This window comes from Herpailurus yagouaroundi, unplaced genomic scaffold, assembly GCF_014898765.1.
Source record: "Herpailurus yagouaroundi ecotype Mexico unplaced genomic scaffold, PumYag 77, whole genome shotgun sequence".
NCBI lineage: Eukaryota > Metazoa > Chordata > Mammalia > Carnivora > Felidae > Herpailurus > Herpailurus yagouaroundi.
Genome location: NW_024412388.1, coordinates 38,729,830 through 38,750,977, shown reverse-complemented (window position 1 = coordinate 38,750,977; position 21,148 = coordinate 38,729,830). Strand labels below are relative to the sequence as shown.

The 21,148-nt window shown below is 47.2% G+C and overlaps 1 protein-coding gene across 8 annotated transcripts in view; it reads left to right on the top strand.

Annotated features, from left to right (window-relative positions):
- The window catches only part of AGBL4 (AGBL carboxypeptidase 4), a 1,457,435-nt gene that overhangs the window by 1,239,259 nt on the left and 197,028 nt on the right, over window positions 1–21,148 (top strand). The window contains exons 11-12 of one of the 8 annotated variants that reach the window (XR_005788556.1): window positions 3,507–3,743; window positions 6,191–6,304. The exons of 4 other annotated variants lie outside the window; for them this stretch is intronic. Coding sequence is in view for 3 of the 4 variants with exons in the window: in XM_040470169.1 (XP_040326103.1) it covers window positions 2,057–2,198; window positions 6,191–6,230 (182 nt within the window). In the remaining variant the exon portion in view is untranslated. 3 more of the 8 variants (XM_040470169.1, XM_040470170.1, XM_040470171.1) reach the window with 3 other exon arrangements.

The window sequence follows — 21,148 nt, the reverse complement described above, 5'->3', positions numbered from 1 at the left end:
AAATTAGCAATCTTTCTTGACAAGCGAGCTGCCTCCATTGAGCCGATGTGACCTTGTGATGATCACACCTTTGAAGTTCACTAATGCCCAGTACTTCTCAGCTTGCAGGCTCTCACCCATCCACTCACGGTGCAGGGTGATGGCAAATAGCAGTCGGAACCCAGTATCAAAAGCCTGGGGTTGAGCCCCAGCTCTGCTTTGGTTTAACTTGGAGCTAACCCTGGTTCCTATACTATATTCACTTTTGTTTCCCCAAGCCTAGCGCAATGCCAGTACCAACCAAGCCCATGTTTGGTGTCTCCATCAATAAAGCCAGGATTGTGGTCTTTGTCCTGGCTACCCAGTGGCCAAAAGAGACATTTTGAATGTTCCTTAAACCCTACTCGGATGATGTCCTGTGCAGCTAACCGGGTCCCCAGTGCTACAGAACAATCTAGAAAACCTCTCAGCTGTGTGGCATTGGGCCATTAGGTCTTCAGCCTCCCTGCCAAGTCCCCCAGGTTTCCCTCACGGATCTACTCCCCTATTTTCCAAGCCTTTTTTAAACTTCCTCTGCTTTGCCAAACATGATAGTGCACACCTCTCTTTCCCAGAAGATGGCCTTTTCTCTTCCTTCACAGAGAAAAGAAAAGGAACTCCCACAGCTTCAAACTGCAGGCTTAACTACAGACCTAACTATACCGTCTGTTCTTCTGCCCCATGTCCCAGAAGGAGAGTTTCCTTCTCTTATTTGGGGCCATCCATTCTCTCTATCCGGATCCCAGCCCACCTGCCTTCCTAAGTACCTTGTTCCTCCAATTATGCTCCTGCCCTCCCACTTCCTTCCCAGCGTCATTTAAATAGACTTTGACCACTTGTTTCTTATGAAAACAAACAAAACACTCCCTGGAGGCCACTTCAACCACCTGGTTGCTCCATGTCTCCCTTTTCCTTTTCACATCCAGCTCTCTTAAGGAGTTGTCTACACTCACTGCCTGTGCTCACTTGTGATGCCCCTGCTGTCTGTCGGAGGGGGCCTAGCCCCCTAGTCTAGCCCCCTACTAGTCTGTTCTTGCCAAGTTTCCCATGGACTTCCGCCTTACCAGATCTGGGGCACACTTTTCACCTCCTCCCCAGACTGTCTGATGGGACCACTCATTCCTCCTTTACTGAGGACTTCCTCAGTAGCACATGTTCGACTTCCTCCTGCCTCCCTGGCTTCACATCCCCCTTGTGGGCTCCACTTCTGCTGCCCTGTCCTCTGTCCCCAGAGTGTCCTCTCTCTCCACAAAGCTTTCCTCAGCTGATCTCACTTCCCACTGTTCCCAGGGCCCAGGCTGAAACCCACACTCCTTGTCCTGGCTCACGCCTGGCAATCTGGCCTCTGGGGACCCCTCTGCCCTCTGCTGACACCTCACTTCCCATTTTCCACCATGCTCTAATCACAGGGGCCTCCTACCACCTTCCTATTCCCACTGTCAGCAGTGTCCTCCGTCTGCCCTGCAATCCCGCCTCCTTCTGGCCATCCAGAGAGGCCTTTCCCAGCGGCCCCATCTGCATAGCCTTTCCATTGTTCTCTGTCACCTCAGCATCACCCTACATAAAGTGTCTGCGTAGCATTTCTTGTTTGTTTACTTGGGAATTGCCTCCCCCCACCCCCACCCCCCGCAAGCCCACTAGAGTATAAGCGTTATGAGTATCTTGTTCAGGGCTAGCAGGTAGTGAGTGCTCAGTAAACATTTGCTAAGTCAGTGAATGATGTTCCCAAATCTATCCTTGGCTCAGTCCACATTTCTGCGTTCCCAAAGCATACATTCAGGTGCCCACTGGCCGTCTCCTCACAGCTCACAGCTTCCCCCATGACACTGGCACAACTGTGCCCCTCACCACTCTCTCCTTTTTCCTCTCTGCACAGCCTTCTGCCCCTTCTGAATTCCCTGTCTTGGTGAAGGGCACCACCAGCAGGTACCCCGAGATGCCCATGCTCGACTCCTGCACGTGCCTCGTTTTGTCTCTTCTGCCCCCAAATATGTCTTAAACCACCCACTTCTCTCCCTGCCCCATGCACCTTTCATAGGCCATCATTTCTCCCCTACAATACTCCGGCAGCTTCCAGACTTCTCTCTCCATTATATAACCAGAGTGATCCTTAAGAAACCAAACATGATCCTGTCACCACCACCCCATCACAGCCAGCCCATGGTGCCCATTATTAAAAGGTAAGCTTCTTAACATGTCACAAAAGCACCTTTATAGCCTGGCTCCTGGCCATTGCTCCAGCTTTATTTTTCAGCAGTATTCCCCTAGAGTTCTTGCCCTAATGAACTACTGTACTCCCTGAACAAGCCTTGTTCCCTCTCACGTTAGGGAATTTGTAAGGGTCATTCCTGCGGCCCGGACCACATGTCATAACTACCCACCCTGCACCTGGGCTGCTTTGTCTGGCTAGCTGCTCTAACCACCCGGATCTGCTTAGGAGAACCTTCCTCTAGGAAGCCTTCCCTGACTTCTTAGGGTGAGTGGACACTTCTGTCATATGTCCCAGAGCCCCTTGTGGTCACCTCTGGTCTCTTTTTGCGGTATCTTTGCCCCCCAGGGGCCTCCTATAGCAACGCTGAGAGCCCAGAAATGCTTGCCATGCAGGCGAATGAGAAGGAAAGTGACTTGCCCAAGGCCGTACAACTGGTTAGGTCGGAGCCGGGCAGAGTGAGTCCGACTTCCTCGTCCCAGAGGTTTCTTGTCATACCGAAGTACAGTGTTGGTTTTTTCTCTACTACAGCAGGCAGGTTGGAAGTCCGTCTCCTACCCCACCATACACTCACCATTTTTACCCCAATTATATGAGCTCCTCCAGACTGCCCTGGACTGGTCCTTCCAAGCAGGAGATCTGTGGCTTGAGATTGTGTGTGTTTATTTCACTTTTACCACACTTAGTCACATTTGCTGTACAAAAATGACAGCCCTTGCTCATTAGGGATTTTCTCATGTCTTTGAGGATTTTAAAGTCCTTCCTGACCGGATGGCAGCAGGATGGTGAGCACTGATACCGCTTGCAAATGCAGAAAGCAGAGCAGGAGGGCCGTAGGAGAGTCTCTCTTTAATGACAAGCTCCAGAATGACAGTTAAACCTTATTAAGGTCAAATGACCTTTTGCAGAATGTCTGAGTTTCCTAAATGAGCCACAGCATTGAGTTCTGGATAATTTTTATAACTTTTTTAATAGGACACATTAGCGCTGTTATAAACCTTGTTAATTAAGCAATAATCTCAAATGCTCCCTCGCAGAGGGAGACATTCCCGGCAAGTGCAGGTGATTAATACCTAGAGTCTAACAAAGCCTTTAATCAACCTCAGGGGCCGCTCAGCGCTCCTGCCCCCGAGACACAGGAACGCTTGGGATGCTGGGGAGGCCTCTTGGAAAACACTCCTGCATTTGCCCCTTTCTCTTCCTGCCTCTTCTGTGACCCCTGCCAGTGCTCCAAGGGCCATCACACCCACTCTCCTTCTCTCCCCTTCTCTCTCCTCAGCCTCTTTACCACCCTACTACCTTCCAGACAGCTAAAGACTTAGCACTGGAAGAATCTCCTTGGATCATGTGGTTTGCCATCCTACTTTTACAGATGGTAAAACTGAGACCCAGACTGATTCCCACTTAGAGGTTGCACAGCAACTAGGGCAAGAGCCAGATTCGAACTCCTGAACTCCGAAACAGTTCTCAGCACAAGTTGTCTCCCTCACTTGGTTCAGGTTCCAGCAAAGTCACCGTGAGTATCTGCTTCCTCCCGGCTCAGGGCTGGAGACAGACTGTCCAAGCGTTCCCATCTGTAGGGGAGGCACTGGTCACAGTTTTATTAGACCATGATCAGTGCTTTGAGACAGAGAGCCAGGCAAGTGTGGGGGTGCAGAGGCAATCAGCAGAATGGGGTCTCCCAGTTTGATCTGGTAGGCCCCAGGGATGCTGAATCTGGAAGGATGAATAGGATTTAGGCAGCTGAAGGATGGAGCCAGGGTAATCGGGAAAGAGATTGTCAAAGACACTGATTTGTTGGATAGCCTGGAGCAGGAGAGAATTGCAGGTAAACTTAGCAGAAGGCAGGACTGGAGAGAGACCGGGCCTCCTGCCTTCTTGTCTCAGTCCCTGTGGAAAGGCCAAGACAAGATGAAGTGGAGATAAGTGGCTTGGGAGTAGTCAGGGAGTAGTGGAGGTCAACCAAAAGCTTTTAAAGGCTTCTCTGTGCAAACCCGTTCTCAGTGGGGAGGGGAGGGTGCCCGGGACCCGGGATGCCCATAGCACATGCACCTGCAGTGTGGATGGCACCCGGAGGCGGGCTGGCTGCACACCCAGGAAGAGCTCAGCGTTGGGGAAGGCACAGTGGGCTCTGTCCGTACTTTCTCCAGGCCTCTGCTTTCCCACATGCCAGAGGAGGGGTCAGCACGTGTTAGTCCCCACGGTCCCATCGAGTGCTGACATTCTGTACCTCCAGCAGGATTACCTGCTCTGGGCTGGCCTGGTAGACAAGATGTTGTTTACCCTCCATAGCAACTCCTTAAGAGTAGGTCTCCATTCCTGTTTTATAGGTGAGGAAGCGCAGGTTCAAAGAAGTTAAAATTCTTGGCCATGATTATATACTCCACTGGTACGTTCTCCATGTGTAGTCCCCTTATGTCCAGAATTTTAATGACCTCTGGAGTTTCTCTGGAAAACTATTCATTTGTTCACTTAACATATATTTACTGAACCTTGCCCCTCTGCAAGCACTGTGGTAGGCCCCAGGAGTGGACAGGTGTATGTACATAAAATAATTGTAACAACTCCATACAGGTGTAATGTTCTCTACGGTTCGAAGAAGGCTTGCAAAATGTTTATCTCGCATGCTTCATGGCAGCCTTAAAGATAACCTGTGGTTTGTTGTTCTTGGTAAGCAGGTGAGGAATCTAGGGCAATGATTTGCCTCAGGTGCCCAGGCTAGAAAGTGGCCAGAAGTCAGGCTCCTGTCAGGCCTTGTCTGGGGCTCACTCTTTGTTTCATCACAGCAAACGTCAGACTCACTAAGAGCGGCCGACCTCAGCCTCGTTAGTAATCACCACGTTGAGATACCACTTCACACCCACCGGGCTGTCAAAACCTTAATAACCAGGCAATGTCAAGTGCTTTTGAAGATATGAGGCAACCAGTACTGGCATACACTACTGTCAGGAGTTCCAGGCAGCACAACCGCTTTGGAAAACAATTTACTAGACATCACCTAGTAAAGTTGAGTATGCACACACCCTAGCGTTGAGCATTGCCACAGCTTGGCCCTCACTGGAGAATTTCCTGCATGTGTACCCCATGAGACACGCACCAGGGTGTTTGTAATTGCAAAACACTGGAAACAATCCGAGTGTCCGTTGACAGTAAAATCAGCAAATTGTGGCACAGTCCACTCCAGAGAACACTGCCCATCAGTGAAAATGATTGACCTGTAGCCACACACTTCAACTTGGGTAAATCACGAAATTTATGTAATGTTGAGTGAGAAAAAGAAAGATGTATAAGATACGGATATACCTGTAAAAAAGTTAAAAACAGGGAAGCGTAGGAGCGCCTGGGTGGCTGAGTTGGTATAGTGTCTGACTTCGGCTCAGGTCATGATCTCGTGGTTTCTGAGTTCAAGCCCCGTGTCGGACTCTGTGCTGACAGCTTAGAGCCTAGAGCCTGCTTCAGATTCTGTGTCTCCTCCTGTCTCTGCCCCTCCCATGCTCATGCTCTGTCTCTCTCTGTCTCTCAATAATAAATAAACATTAAAAAATTATTTTAAAAAAAACAGGGAAGAGTAAACAATACATTATATAAGAATGTGTACATTTGTGATAACACAAAAAGAAAAGAAAAAAAAAAAAATCCAGGAGAGTGCTTACATCTGGGGAGGGTGAGGAAACGATGGGATTGGGGAGGGGCATCCAGAGGCATCAGAAGGACCAATAATGTTTATGAAACTGGGTAGTGGGCATATGGATATTGTATCATTTTTAAAGTGTAAACTTACAGCATATATCTACTTTTTTCTAAGTACATTTGTATTGAAAATTTAAACGTACAGCAGTGCCAGATACGTGAATTGGTATTTGGGAAGTATGTCAGGAGGTACATTTTCTTTGTGCCCCCTTACAGGATTGTACTTAAATTCACCATTAATCCTTGGCCATCTTGTTCCTTTCCCCTGTCTAGAGTGTTTGTACGACAGAATAGCACAAGAAACTGTGGATGAAACTGAAATTGCACAGAGACTCTCCAAAGTCAACAAGTACATCTGTGAAAAAATCATGGATATCAATAAATCCTGTAAAAATGAAGAACGAAGGGAAGCAAAATACAATTTGCAATAAACTTTGGATTTTTCATAAAGCCTTATCGTTTTTCTTGCGTGGCTTGTGATTTGCGGGCAATGGTGCTGTCCAGTTGAGACCCCACCGTGCGTGGTGGCATGTGGGCAGGGAGCCAGCAGGTTTCCAGGGTCGTTGGCTTGCCCTGAACTTGGACTTCCCATTCCAAAGAAGTCAAATGGATTTGCTGAGACTCAGGCAGCAACTTGGCACCATGTCATTCTGGGAATGGGGAAAGCACTGTCTTTTTTGGAAGGGGATAAAGTGTCTCTGAGTTGCCTATCACTTGACTGAGAATTTGAACTAATATTTTTACCATTCAAGGACTTCTATCTCTGTTCCTCTATTTTGTTCTATAATAAAGCTTCATTAATTCTTTGATGTAGACAATCATTATCCTCATTTATTTAAGTATAGTAAGTGGACAGTGGAGGTGACCAGTGTCCTTTGAGAGGTGGAACACTCAGGCCGAAAGCAAGAAAATTCATAAGGGGAGGGGTTGCTGTCTGCAGATCTCAAGGGCTGTCTCGGAAGCAAATTACTTCCTCTCACTTCAAAGGACAGATCTTAGGACCAGACAGACGCCTTTCTCACTCAAGATGATCTGAGATCCAACTTCCTTGATAAATTGAATCAGTCTCTGTAAAAGGGTGTTAGGGGGCGGTAATGTGAGATGTGGCCCAGCGTTACCTTCAGGAAGCAGGGGGCAGTGTCACCTCGCGTCAGTTCGTTTATCCTTTTATATCTAAAATGATCTTTCAAGTTACATAATTTTTATCTCATTCAGTAACTGATTCTCTAAGGTGCCTGGTGCACAATCTGGCAAACCACATTCGATCTTCCTGTTGATTTGCACTTTCTGTAATGCCTGTGAAGTCAGCATGGTATATTGGAAATGGCAAGGGTTTGGGGCTGAGCACCTGGGTTCCACTCCTGGCTCCCCTGCTTGCTTTGGGTTTAACCTAACCTCTTGAGTTTCCATTTGCTGTTCCGTAAAAAGGAGATTATATCTACCTTACAGACTTGCTATAAGAATTATATATCTATATATAAAGTGTTCAATAAATGTTGGCGATTGTTATTTTCTTCATTTCTGGTCATTGGCTTTTAGGCATTGGTTGGAAAACTTCGGCCCCTGGTTTCTCTGGTGGTCTCTAAGCCAAAGGTCAGGGTCACTGGGATAAGTAGGGGAAGTGGCTGCCTCTTTGAGGGATTTTGTTTTAGTAAATAAAATAACCCTTTGTCATGTGAAATATTGTATGCTTGCTAATAGGATGTGTACATGTGAGTTTCCTTTTATGGTATTTCCCCAACTTTCCACAAACTAGCAGTGTGATCTTGGATTGATCACTTAACTTCTCAGGTTCCTTATCAGTGTAATGAGGAAAATAATGTCTGCCTCATGGGCTATATGGATAACTAAATAATAACAACAACAGGACTTTTCTAACTGACATAGTTTAACTCATTTCATGAGCAAAGTTCGCTACGCTTAGTAGTGTTCAATAAATTCATGTTATTAAGATGGGTTCATTTCAAAGCATGAGGCAGCTTGGGCATGAGTAGTGCAGGATGCATGAGGGACTCGGAAGAAGTATGCATTATTCTTGAGCTCATCCCCTTTTCTCCCTAACCATGGTGAAGACACACCTGAAAACTGCATTTACCTTCAAAGACCATTACAATGTCGTACCTGCTTTATAAGTGCTTTTAATTTGGTGGGGGAAATAGTCATGGAAATATATATTTAAAAACGCTATGAGAGATGTGAGTGCTTTATGTAATGTACAATGCACACATTAGGGACTGAACAAGGTGTGAAAGATTCTGGGATCTGAGTTCAAGTCCTGACTTTGCCACTTCTGTCAAGGTCATTTGACCTCTCTGGGGCTCATTTCTTTTAAAGTGGAGATCATGATCCCTAACTCAGGTTAGTTGTGGAGAGGATGATAGGTAACATCTGGATAAAGGGCTCTGGAAATCTCAAAGAGCTACAAAGATGTTAGTTACTTTTAGCTTATAAGGCAGAATAGAATCAGAAGTGGGATGTGACAAGGAAGGACATAAAAGCCAATTCTGCTGGGGAATCTGGAGAGGTGCATACTCGAGTTAGACTGAAATGGTTTTGAGCCCCTCTTGAGTACTCAATGCCCTGTTACTGTCATGCAAGGGCAAGACCATAATACCCGTACCCATACTAATGAAGAAATGGGCTCAGAAAAGATTAAATAACATGTTGGCCAAGGTCTCAGATTTGTCAGCAGTGGAGCTGGATCAGAATCTGGGTCTGTACAAAATCTACCCTTTTACCTCTTCCTTGTAAGATGAGTGGGATGTAATGGTCTGGGCTGAGACTCTAAGCATGTAATTTGAGGGTATATTTAGAGAGACCCAACCTAAGTAATCAGTGGAAAGTAACCAGTCTCATTAATTCAAGCCATGTGAAGGAGCTATAGTACTGTTTAAAAGGATGCATAGTTTTATTACATTAAACACACACAAAACTCAAATTCATTTTGTATAGTGGAGAGTTTCCCAAATATGTTCAATATTAAGAATTTGCTGAGGTGTTTAAAATATAGACTTGTGGGTCGTGGCTTAGTGAGCTCGAATCAGTAAGTTTGGGATGGGGCTGGGGACGTGTATTTGAACATAAGTGCCACTCTTGAATAATACTAGTCTACTAGAAGTTGTTAGAAGATTTGATTTAACCAAGGAACAAGAGTGTTTCCAAAGTAAAAAGACATGTTCCTTTTAAAGTGCCTGAGGATATTTGCAACTGAGAGTATTAAATAACTGAGGACCTGTCCTAAAAGCTTGTCTAGAGTCCCTCTTTCATGTTTGCCAAGTGCTGGTTAGTTGGACATGAGGCAGAAGGTGACTTTCAGTTCAGGCACCACTAAGTATCCCCTCACTTTTACACTTAGGTTCTTTCTTTTGATTCTTGTGACAGGCCAGTGAGTCGTGTAGGACAAGACAGTCAGGACTCAACTGGCAGAGTCTGAATTGATGAGGTTTGGGCACTGTTCAGAAACCCTGGCAACAAGTTCTCTGTTACCAGATGAAACTGAAAGATGTGGTTTGTTTTTATCTTCTACCTGAGGAATGGACTTAGTGACCATTAAGTGCCCATGGATTTCTTGCATGCATTTCTAAATTATGACATTCTTTTATAATTGTAAAGAAATAAAAAACACTTCATAGAAATTTTTGGAAAAATAGGGAAACATTCCAAAATTACGCTCCTGTAAGCATTGTGATAGATCTCTTGTAGTCTCTCAAGGCTGAGAGAATGTATTGTACACACTGCGATCATAGCATATGATCAGGTTTGCATCCTTCCCTTTCCATTGGATCGTGTTTCCCTGTTGCTCCAGGAAACTTAACCATCAATTCCAACATCACCAAGCAGACAGACATCAAGCTACAGTCGAGTAAGCCATCTGCTGGGCTGTGGGGCTAAGGAGGAGGGCTGCCAGCCCCTGAGAGGCCCCACTACACAAATTGGTCCATCGAGGACAGGAGCGAGAGCCTAAGTCTAGAGGTCAATGCATTCGAGTTCAGTTCCCAACTCTAGCACTTACTGCCTCACTTGATGTGAGTTATGCAGTCATCTTGTTGAACACCAGCTTCTTCATTTGCAAAATGGAGGAAATAACATCCCATTGTGGTGTTGCTAGAAGTACTGAACGTAATTAAAGCGCCAGGCCAGAGAGGATAAAGGGCCACCAAGGTTAGAGCTGACATTCTTCTCCTCTTCTCTCCCCACACCCTTTCAAGTCCTCCCCCCAGTGTGCCTCAGTCCAGTCTCCAACCTGCTCTGACCTCTTACACGGCGACTTTGGCTTTTATACCTGCCTTTGGCCCTCCAGACAGCTTGCGCTTATCCCACAGCGCTCCATGCTCATGGCCTTTTCCTGTGTGTACCAGCTAGGCCCCCTCCCCACCTCCCAGCTCTCCTCCCAGAAAAGCCCCAGCCTCAGGCCCACCACCCAGGGGCCCATTGCTCTTCCTTAAATTTTTAGGTTGTTTATAAATAAAACTCAGGGGAAGATTTTCATGTGCACGGTTTTTTCCCTTTATATTTTCTATCATTTTCTTAAGGTCATTTTACCTGGGTCAAAAAGAATGGCATTTTTTTTTATCATTCTTGATACATATAATGAGTTGTGTGACCATGTTTTAAATTATTTTGCCAACTTACTAGGTGAAAACTAGTACCTCATATTTCCTTTGATTATTTCTGAGATTGTACATCTTCCCAGAGTTTGCTTTCTTGGTTTCAGAAAATAAAAGCTTAACCTGTAAGCATTTCCAGCAGAATCCATTTCATTTTCTGTGTTTAGTCTTCTCTGGACAAATATGTGTACCTTGCGTGTATAATTTTTTGTATCTGCAAATAGACATATCAACAGTTATTTTCATCACTTCTTTTGAAGGGATTGATCAGTTTGTGCCAAGCACCTTCATAGGCTCAAGGAACCTCCGGGTCAAAAGTGAACTTCGAGGTCCTCCTGCCAGATCTCCTGCCCACTGCAAGCAAATGCCTCTCTAGGCCGTGCTTGAATACCTCCAGGCATGGGGGAGTTGGCTTCCTACCCAATTATTACTGTCACTGAGATGTTCTTCTGTTGAGCTAAAAATCTACTTCCCTGAGATTTCTAAGGTCATTCAAATTCTCTCCTCTGAAATCGCACACAACGCTTCTCCTCATAGCCCTTTGTGGAATTGAAGGTACCAATCCTGTCTCTTCACCAACTAATAAGTAGTTCAAATTCTATTTTACCGTTTGTCTCATGAGGGAGGCTACACGGGACAGAGTGGGGCTTCTGGACTTGACAGCCCTGTGTTTGAATCCTGACCATCACTTACTACTATCTGACCTTGAACAAGTTTATAACCTCTCTTAACTTCAGTTTTCTCATTTTTAAAATGGGAACATAATCCCTACCTATATCAAGGGCTATGTAAGATAATGTGAGTAAAGCAACTAGGCATTCAATATCAGTTCCCTAATCCTAAGACCCCTGACCATCCCAGTTGCTCTTTTATGGTTGTGTCCCTAAAAGGTAGGGTTCAAGACTGGACAGGGTACTTTAGGAAGGGTCTGGGTGGCACTAACCAGAGCAGGTTATCACCTCTTATGACCGCATATCTCTATGAATGTGTCCTGACCCTGAATTAGCATCTTCCATGATGGAATTATCCCATGTTGAGTTAATGGTCACCAAACTTTCCTCTGTGTTCTCTTTTTGGCTAACACAATACTTGTCCCTTTAGTTCACTGTGTTGTAAGAGGAACATAGGTCTTGAAGCCAGAGAAACTCACACAAAATTCAGCTCCTGATTTCCCTATTGATTAGAGTAGAAGATATTGGTCAAGTGCATGATGTCCCCCAGCCCCAGCCGTCTTGTCCATTATGCACCTGTTACGGTGATCACACTGGCCTCCCGCCACGGCAGGCCTACAGTCCGTGCCTTCCTAGTTCAGGGATTCAGTAAAGTGCTTCTTTTTTTCCCTTCTTCTTTCCCTTTTTCCTTTTAGCGGCTCTTTATCACCACCACCACCACCACCCATTCAAGTGTGTGTTCTTAAATATAGTTCTTAAATGAAATACAGGACTTTGCATTTATCCCTCTTCTATTTCATCTTATTGGTTTCAGCCCAACATTCCAGCTGGTTGAGATCTTCTTTTCCATTTGTGTTTAAAATACAAAACAGAATTTGAGGAAAGCCAAAGCCAAGAAAGAAAATCCAACCATAATCTCGAGAACCAAGCCCAACTGTGCATGGATCCTGGGAGCCCCTCCTGTCTGTCCATGGGCAACATCTCTTTGTCCCCATGGCTGGCCAGCTTCCCATGATCCTGCCTTGTGCATCCAACACCATGTGGCAAACATTTCCCCGTCTATGGCCCGATGTGCATAGTTACAATTTTAATGCCCTTTCCAGTACGGGGCCCTGATTACCTTCTTATCTCTTATGTGCATTTTGTTGTCTCTAGTGTCTTGCTGTTAGAGATAATACTGCCATGATCGTTTATGGTTGTTTGTTTCTTAAATTCCCAGGACTGAGCTAACTGGGTTAAAGGGTAAGGACATTTTATAGACCTTTCCATGTGTTTTTATATTGCTTTCCAAAAGGTTCAGCCATGTCTCAAGCAGGATAGACATCCGTGTGTTTTTGGAATTTTTAAAGAAGCATGGTTAACTCATTCTCTATAAAGATGTACTTTTTCAACGCCTTTCTAGGTGAATTGTCTGTGCATGCATTTGGGTGTTTGAGATCCTTATGGAATTTGATTCTATGATAGGCCCTTTCTCCCAGGTTTATAGTATATAAATATATCTTTTGTATCCTAGCCAAATTATCAATAACAATGTTTAGTTCTGTGAAAAGGAAAGAGCCATATGGTCCTCCACTAAAGACCCTCTTCTCCTCCCCAATTAGCCTTCTCTAAGCTGAGTTATTCTAGTAGCTAGAACTCCTCCTTCTAGTGCAATCATGGAAGAGCTCTGAGATGGGGCCTTTGAGCTTCCACCTAGAGGATGACAGTGACTGTCTATTGGCCATTTGTGTGCTAATCCATCCCTCCCTCTGTTCGTTTTACATGCACTGAATGTCTGACCTGTGCCCAGCACTCTGAGAGGCACTTCTCGTTGGGCCCAGGCAGGGAGTCACACACCAAGCATAGCTCCAAACCCCCATCTGATCCGACACCTGAGGATATGGGCATTCACTGTTTCATTAGCTAAAGGGGAGAGAGATTCAGTGTCCTAGCCTCACCAAATTTCTAGTATCCAGAAATTCCCCATCAGTAATTATGGAATTCATTCAGTCACTCAACAAACATTTATTGAGTACCTAGTACGTGTCCGTCACTGGTCTAAATGCCTGAGACACATCTATGAAGAAAAGCACAAGTGGCCTAAACTCTGGCTGGGCGGGGAGGGGGAATGGGAAGAGGAGGAAGGTAAATAGTAAACATAATAAATAAGAAAATTACAGAAGAAGGTGATGAATGCCCTGAGGAAAAGAAAAAGCAGTGCAGAGTCAGGAAGACTGTGTGTGGGGGGAGAAGGTTGTCAGCATGGGGCGGACAGCCCTGCAGGACCCTTGCCATGGGAGCTGAAGGTGTCCCAGGAGCGGAAAGTGAGGGAGATTATGTCCTGTCTGCCTGGAGCCTCAGCTTTACTCCCAGATGAGAGGAAGGGAGTGGGGGGAAGGAGGAAGGAAGAATTCATTTTAACTGGTACTTGAAGACACTCTGTGTAGCAACAAGAAGGATTAGAGCATAGAAGAAGCATGTTCATGAAGAAAATGAAGCAGGAGACTTCAAAAAAATGGGCACTTTGGGGCGCCTGGGTGGCGCAGTCGGTTAAGCATCCGACTTCAGCCAGGTCACGATCTTGCGGTCCGTGAGTTCGAGCCCCGCGTCAGGCTCTGGGCTGATGGCTCAGAGCCTGGAGCCTGTTTCCGATTCTGTGTCTCCCTCTCTCTCTGCCCCTCCCCCGTTCATGCTCTGTCTCTCTCTGTCTCAAAAATAAATAAACGTTAAAAAAAAAAATTTTAAAAAATGGGCACTTGAAGGAGGTAGTGGTGAAGATCTGTTCTTGCCGATACCCTCCCTCGGGTCCCTCTGGGAAGCCAGGGGTCCCTTGCCGTGGACAGATGTGGGGTGGGGAGGAGAGTGGGCGCTGAGCCAGGCTATCCTAGGTTTGAATCCAGGCTCCATCTCCTGCTACGTGAATCACACGGTTTCCAGAGCTTCTGTCTCCTTGTCAGAAAAACGAGGACAGGGGTTCTGACTTTGTGGTATTGTTGGAGGGACAAAACAAAGAAGCACACTAGCAGGCTCCCAGCAGAAAAGCTGGCCCCAGGAGAGGTGCTCAGCTGCTGGCATCTGGAATGCATGTGGGAGCCAAGGGGCCTTTCACAACATCTCCTGTCATCGGATGTGGTGATGCCAAGTATCTCTGAGGCTTTCTCAAACCATGTCTCTTTCTCGACCTCTTTTTGCCCCCATGGTACAGCACCAGTAACACTGCCTCTGAGGGTTTGCTCTGAGGATTCAGCGAAATCCCAAATGCAAGTGTGTGAGCAGGAGCCTGGCCCGGAATAGGTCCTGGCTAAATCCACGTCCTTTTGCTGGTGTAGCACCTCAGACCCCCTGCGGGGCATGCACTTGTCCTCCGCCCCTACAGCACAGCCCATACCCTTTGCGTAGCAAAACTTAGAGAACTGGTTTTATCTCACCAAGGATAATCTATAGACTATTGGCCTGCCTGCGTCTGAGCCCACCCGAAATGACGGCAGAAAAGGGTGCTCCCAGCATAGGTGTGGCCTGGATCCAGCAGACTAAGCATTCAATAAATGCTTGTTGGATGAATGATTGAGCAAACGAATGAGTGGCTTTATTATTATCACATTGATTAGTAATATAAAAGACTCACAGATATTACTGCTTGTGATTCCTCATAGCAGTTTTCTGATGTGTCTTTATGTTGAAGGTAAGGAAACAGGCTATAAAGAAGGGTAATTTGAATTTCCTGAGTTACATAGTTAATGGATGGAACTTAAACCTAAGTCTCCTGAGGCAAGATCCTATCTTCTTCCTCTCTACCGGTGGTTCTAACACTTCAGCCTGCTTTAGAATTAGCTACAGGCCTTGCTGTCACCCGGATCACAGGTCCCACCCCAGAGTTTGCCATTCAGCGGGTCTGGTGTGAGGCTCACAAATTACACTTCCATCCAGTTCTCAGGGTGATGCCGATGCTGCTGGTCTGGGCACCACACTTTGAGAAGCACCTGTCTAAACAAAGGTGCTTTTCCACATTATAATTATGATAAGTGGAATGTAATTACATCTTGGTGATTTCAAACTAATGTGCCATGATCAGCAGAAGCTGTGGATAGAGAGTAAGAAGGACAGACAGGGTGCCTGAGCCTCAAAGCCAAGTTAGCAGCCTAGGCCTTAGTGACTTTGGAGGTGAGTCTCACCATGTTGAGACTCACTTTGCCCTGTGGAAAATGGGATTTTCCATATGCCTCCCAGGGGTGGCGGTAGACTGGATGAAATAACGGAAGAGGGACTATTTCAAGAAATCAGTAGGGCAAAGCCTCCCTGTTTCACTTATCTGCTGTGTCCATTTCCAGGGCCAGGGACATGAAATAGAAGAAAGAAAGATCAGAACCCCACATCCTCCCTCTGCACCAACACCCACCTGCCCCAAACAATAACCAGAATTATTGACAAGCACCTACATTGAGCTGTGGATTTTCTCTCTCTGTTCTTCTTATATGTGAATAATTAACAAACTCTATCATACTTACATTCATTATCCACTTCAGCATCTTGGTTTCTTGTTTGTTCACTGCTGTATTCCCAGCACCTGGCATACAGTATAAATTCATTTTAAAAATTATTCAAGGGGCGCCTGGGTGGCGCAGTCGGTTAGGCGTCCGACTTCAGCCAGGTCACGATCTCGTGGTCCGTGAGTTCGAGCCCCGCGTCAGGCTCTGGGGCTGATGGCTCAGACCCTGGAGCCTGTTTCCGAATCTGTGTCTCCCTCTCTCTCTGCCCCTCCCCCGTTCATGCTCTGTCTCTCTCTGTTCCAAAAATAAATAAACGTTGAAAAAAAAATTAAAAATTATTGAATAGGGCGCCTGGGTGGCTCAGTCATTTAAGCATCTGACTTCGGCTCAGGTCATGATCTTGCAGTTTGTGAGTTCGAGCCCTACGTTGGGCTCTGTGCTGACAGCTTGGAACCTGGAGTCTGCTTTGGATTCTGTCTCCCTCTCTCTGCCCCTCCCTTGCTCATGTTCTGTCTCTCTCTGTCTCAAAAATAAATAAACATTAAAAATTTTTAATTATTGAATAAATAAATGCAAAAGTCAAAGATTTGGTAGGAGGCTGTGGCTCCAATCCAGACCTGAACTAAAGCAAGGACCCCAAAGTTGGAAGGAGAGGAATGGAGCAGAGACAAACCCTGGGGTCATTGTGTCTCCATCCCAGTGTGGGAAGGACAGGACTGTCCCTTAGCTCCTGCCCCGGGGGCAGGCCATGGGTCTTCCCGATCAGGCCAATGGTGTTATGGGAAGAAGGCGGTAATAAACGTCCAGGGCCTGGGCCACTCCCACATAGATTCTTCTGTGGGAAGAATCTGGATAAGGTTATCCTCCTCTCCCCCTGAAATGGGCACCTGAAATTTATCCAAAAACTTTTAGTGAGCCCAGATCACCAGCAATCATGCGGGACACCTCTGGACTCATTGCAATGGTCATCAGAGAAGCTACACAAGGAACAAATGCCAGCATAGCTTTTTCTGCAGCATTGTCCTTGGTTCCTTGCCATTAATTTCTCAGCAGTTCTCACTCGTGGCCACCTGCAGCCTGTCCAGAACTCAGCAGAGATGGGATTTTCATGCTGGGGAAATTCAGGGGGGGGGGGGGGGGGCTTGTGGGGCTGCTTTGCAAACCTGATCAGAGTGGCCGTGGTGATTTGTTCACACTGCATCCACCATCGCACCCTTACATACATTTCTCCCTACTTTGGGAGAACAGTGACTCCGCTGAAATAGTTTTCTGAAATCAGTGATGTGTCAGCACTGTTATAAATTGCCTTATGCCTCTGCTAGTTCATCAGCTTATATCGTCACTGGGCACCCATCTTTCTCGCTGGACTGCGAGTGCTCAAAGGGGCTACCATGTGTGTGTTCCTCTCTGAGGCCCTGAGCCCAGCACAGAGTCAGTACAGATGAAATGGAGCTCACCCTGCAATCCTGGCCCCTGATGACCAAAGACTGTGCAAAACCAGACACTGAAGCAGTTTCTCCCACCTGGAGGTTTAAGGTTTTGCAAGATCAAGAAAGCCCTTCACAAGAATGTCATGAGACCTCCTTGGCCTTGTTACCCCAGGATAGGGCACCACCAAGTCAAGAAAGAAGGAAAGGATTTGGCAGTGGTTAAGTCTGAGGAGCCTGACCTTACGCTGCCTGGGTCTGAGTGTGAGCTCCACCACTTATGTCTGTGTGAGTTATTGGGTGAGTTATTTAATTGGTCTGGGCCTTGGTTTCCTCCACATAAAATGGAGGTCTCAGGTTCCTGTGAGCATGAAGTCAATATCTATAAAGCACTTAGAACTGTACCTGACACACAGTGAACACCACGTAAGTGTTTATTGTCATTGTGAGCAAGGGGCAAGAGGTGGGAGAGGGTAGGGGTGCCTGGGTGGCTCAGTCAGTTAAGCATTTGACTTCGGCTCAGGTCACGATCTAATGGTTCATGAGTTCAAGCCCCCCACCGGGCTCTGTGCTGACAGCTCAGAGCCTGGACCCTGCTTCAGAATCTGTGACTCCCTTTTCTCTGCCCCTCTCCCACTCACACTCTGTCTCTCTCTTTCAAAAAATAAATAAATGTTAAAAAAAAAAAATTTTAAAGAGGTGGGAGAGGGGAGAAGTTTCAAGGAGTGGGGGTGAAATTGGTGTTGGGAGAGAAGGCTGGAGGGGAGGAAGGGGTGAGACAGCCCCAGGCTGTCCTGTTGGCCTCTGAAGACCACAGACAGCTGCTGAAAGGTCAGGCCAGCATCGGTGTGGTGGGGGGCTTGGAGAAAGAGAGGAGTTGCGGAGGTTTTTGGAATAGCCCGGGTAAGCGACGATGAGGGGCAGATGCCCACCATCTTCCCTCCTTAAGTGTTGACACTGCCAGATGGGAACCAGGCTGTGAGCCCTGCAGTGGTCCGGGTGCGAAGAGCCCCGGGGCACCTGTGTCTGGAGCAGCCCCTCCACGCGGCTCCCGGCTCCCATGCTCCGCCCCCATCAGCGCAGGCCTTCGTGGGGACTCAGCCCCAGCAGAAGCAAGGCTCCCAGAGCGGGAGATGAAACTAGTCCCGGGGAGGGGGCAGACTGCCGGCCTGGATTCCTCTCAGTGTCAGGGCTTCCCTAAGCTTCCTTGATGCCATGGAAACAGCATGGGTTTGAACCTTTCCTCCACCACCTTTCAGTAACATGACCTTGGACAAGTGACTGACCCTTCTGGGTCCTCAAATTTATTAGCTATGTAGGAAGAATAACAATGGCAATGTTTTAGGGCTGTTGTATAAAGCGCTGGGCACACGGCAGGCACATAGTAGGTGCTGACTACCAGGTGCCGCCCACCCCTCAACATGAGGAAGCAGGGAGCCAGGATGGCACGCCTCACCTGTGCGGAGCCTTGAGGCTGGCTCTTCCATGAGTCTCAGTCTCCTCTGTTATTTTTTTTTGTATTGAATAAATTTGACATGCGACATCGTGTGAGTTTAAGGTGCACAGTATGTTACTTTGATACATTTATGCATTGTGATTGCCAGTGTAGCAGTATTTATCACATTACATACTTACAGTCCAATAGTATTTTCTGTATTCATTATACTGTGCAGTAGATCTCTACGGCTTACTCACTACTCATGACAAGCCAGTTTCCTCATTTACAGTGCCTGTGACATATAGTCCTCCTGCCCCTCTGCCCCTCCTCCCATCAGAGAAGAGATTTCAGCCTGTGACACATTCTTTCCCCAAATGGGTGGGAAGCCCCTGGCCCTGGATATGAAAAATGAGAGCCACTCACTGCTGAGAAGCTATCATTGTGGTAGAAGGAGAGAGGCCGGAGTTCCTCTTTTCAATGGCTCTTTAAATTATTTTCATTTTGCTGACTTGGCACTTCTCGGAGCTAAGGAGGTTTGGGAGATGGTTATGGGCCATTTAAGCAGACAGCCTCACTGGCTCCAATCTCTTGGGGGAGGAAGAGATTTAACCCTCTGTAGTCCAGCCTGGTGCCGCCTTCCTCAGGGCCCAGGAGGGGTAGGTGGGGCTTTGCAGGCTGGGGCTGCCTCTTGAGGAGCTGGCCCAGGACCAAGTACCTCAAACACCTAGAAATTTCCAATGTCAGCCCATTAAAGGCACAGATGGAATAGAGACTACAGCCAGATCGAAAGTGGGTTGGGTTCCCCTGGGTTTTAAATTATGATTGTAAGGTGGCTTCTTTTTGTCGTCTTTTTCTTTCTTTTCCTCTTGTCTTTAAGACTGAGCTTTTGATCCAGACTTCCTGATGCAGAGTGAGAAGGGTGGCCAACAAGAGCATGCGATGCCTCCCCACACCTTTCCCCTGCTCAGTGGTAGGAGATCTTTCCATTAGCCTTGCTGAGCTCCTCCTGTCGCTCAGGATCCACACTGAAGACCCCACGTATTTAAATAACCACAACAAGAATATTTCAGAGTTGGCATTGCTGTCTTTATTTCTCTTGATGAGGACACTGCAGCCCAGAGAGGTTAGATCTTCTGCACACTGTCACACAGCTAATAAGTGAGAGCGTTAAGACTCCAATCCAGGTCCTTCTGAGACCAAGTCCATTGTTCTTGCATCACGGCCTCAGTGCCTTCTAGCAATCAGCACTGACTGAGAGCCGGCCAGGTGCCAGCCCCTGCACCGTGGGACAGAGTTGGGGAGTGTTCCTCCCCCGCTGGTTGGGGTCTAGCCATGTTGTAAGGTTCACCTTCGCGTACAAGTTTCCCTTGCAAAGCAGTGGGGATGGTAGAAAGATGGAAGCACATGTCCGACAACAGGATAACTGCACGTGCACACACACGTCCCACTGACTTTCTTCATAGAGTGAAAGACCATCCAGCAGAAAATGAAGCAGAGCTACAAGTATCCGCAGAAAGAAGCACCCAAAGCATCATGTGGAGTCAGAAAAGCAGGCTGTTGAGTGAAACTTAGAGTCTGAGACGATGTATGTGAACTCTTGTAACAAACCACCAGCACAGGTTGTTGATGGACAGGGAGCTGAGCATTGAGAGTGTGAGGACCCGGCCAGGAAAGGAGCTCAGGGGTGGGAGGGGCAAGGGCACCCCAAAGAGACGTCTGCGATGTTGACGCTGTTTCTGACAAAAGACAAAAAGGAGATCTGAAGAAAAAGAACAGATAGCAGAAAGGGTTTCGATACCTTGTGCCTGCGAGGGTCCCAGGTGAGGGGGTCTGTGAGACACACACCCTCTTCTGTGTGCCTGAAGTGCAGACCTGGCCTGGGGCTCAGTCACGTGGGGGCCAGCATGAGCCCCTCCTTCACAGGCTCTTGGCAGGATTAAACAGGGATCAGTCAGAAGCACTTTTTAACCTGTAAAATGTTGTAGGAATGTAAACGTCTGTGCTCTTTTCCGATCTGTCTTCCTGGCTACCTTGTGACTTTCTTGAGGGCAAAGACAATTTCAGAGTCACGCCTTGACCCCAGTCTAAGCTCAGGAACTCTTGCTGGCTCTGGGCCAGAACCCCAGATCACAAGCCCTGCCATCAGTCTCTTCTGCCGCCTCCGTTCCCCAGTACTGTTTGCATTGAGGGGAAACAGCTTACCCCAGGTTTTTGCCACGGTGGACACACAAAATTGATAGCTAAGCACGGTGTCAGGTACTTGAGAGAAAAGTCCAAAAGAGTCCTGTGGGCACAGTGAATGATGTAATAGTAAGAGCCCACCCCACCAGACTCTTGCCTCGGGCCCCAGGCAGGGAACTCTCCTGAGCTGTGCATCCCCTGGACTGAGGCCCCACAAAGCCTTGCTTGCTCCTTCCATGATGGCCCTAAGGGAGGCCCATCACCACTCCCATCAGGAAGATGGGGATGCTGAGGCTAGAGCAGCGATAATGGGCAGAGACAATGCAAATCCAAGTCTGGTGGATTCCAAAACCTGTGCTGTTCTCCATGGGCCAAGGCATCTCCATGGACTGTGAAGGCACAGATGCCACCAGGGGATCCACGGACGGCCATAAGATACAT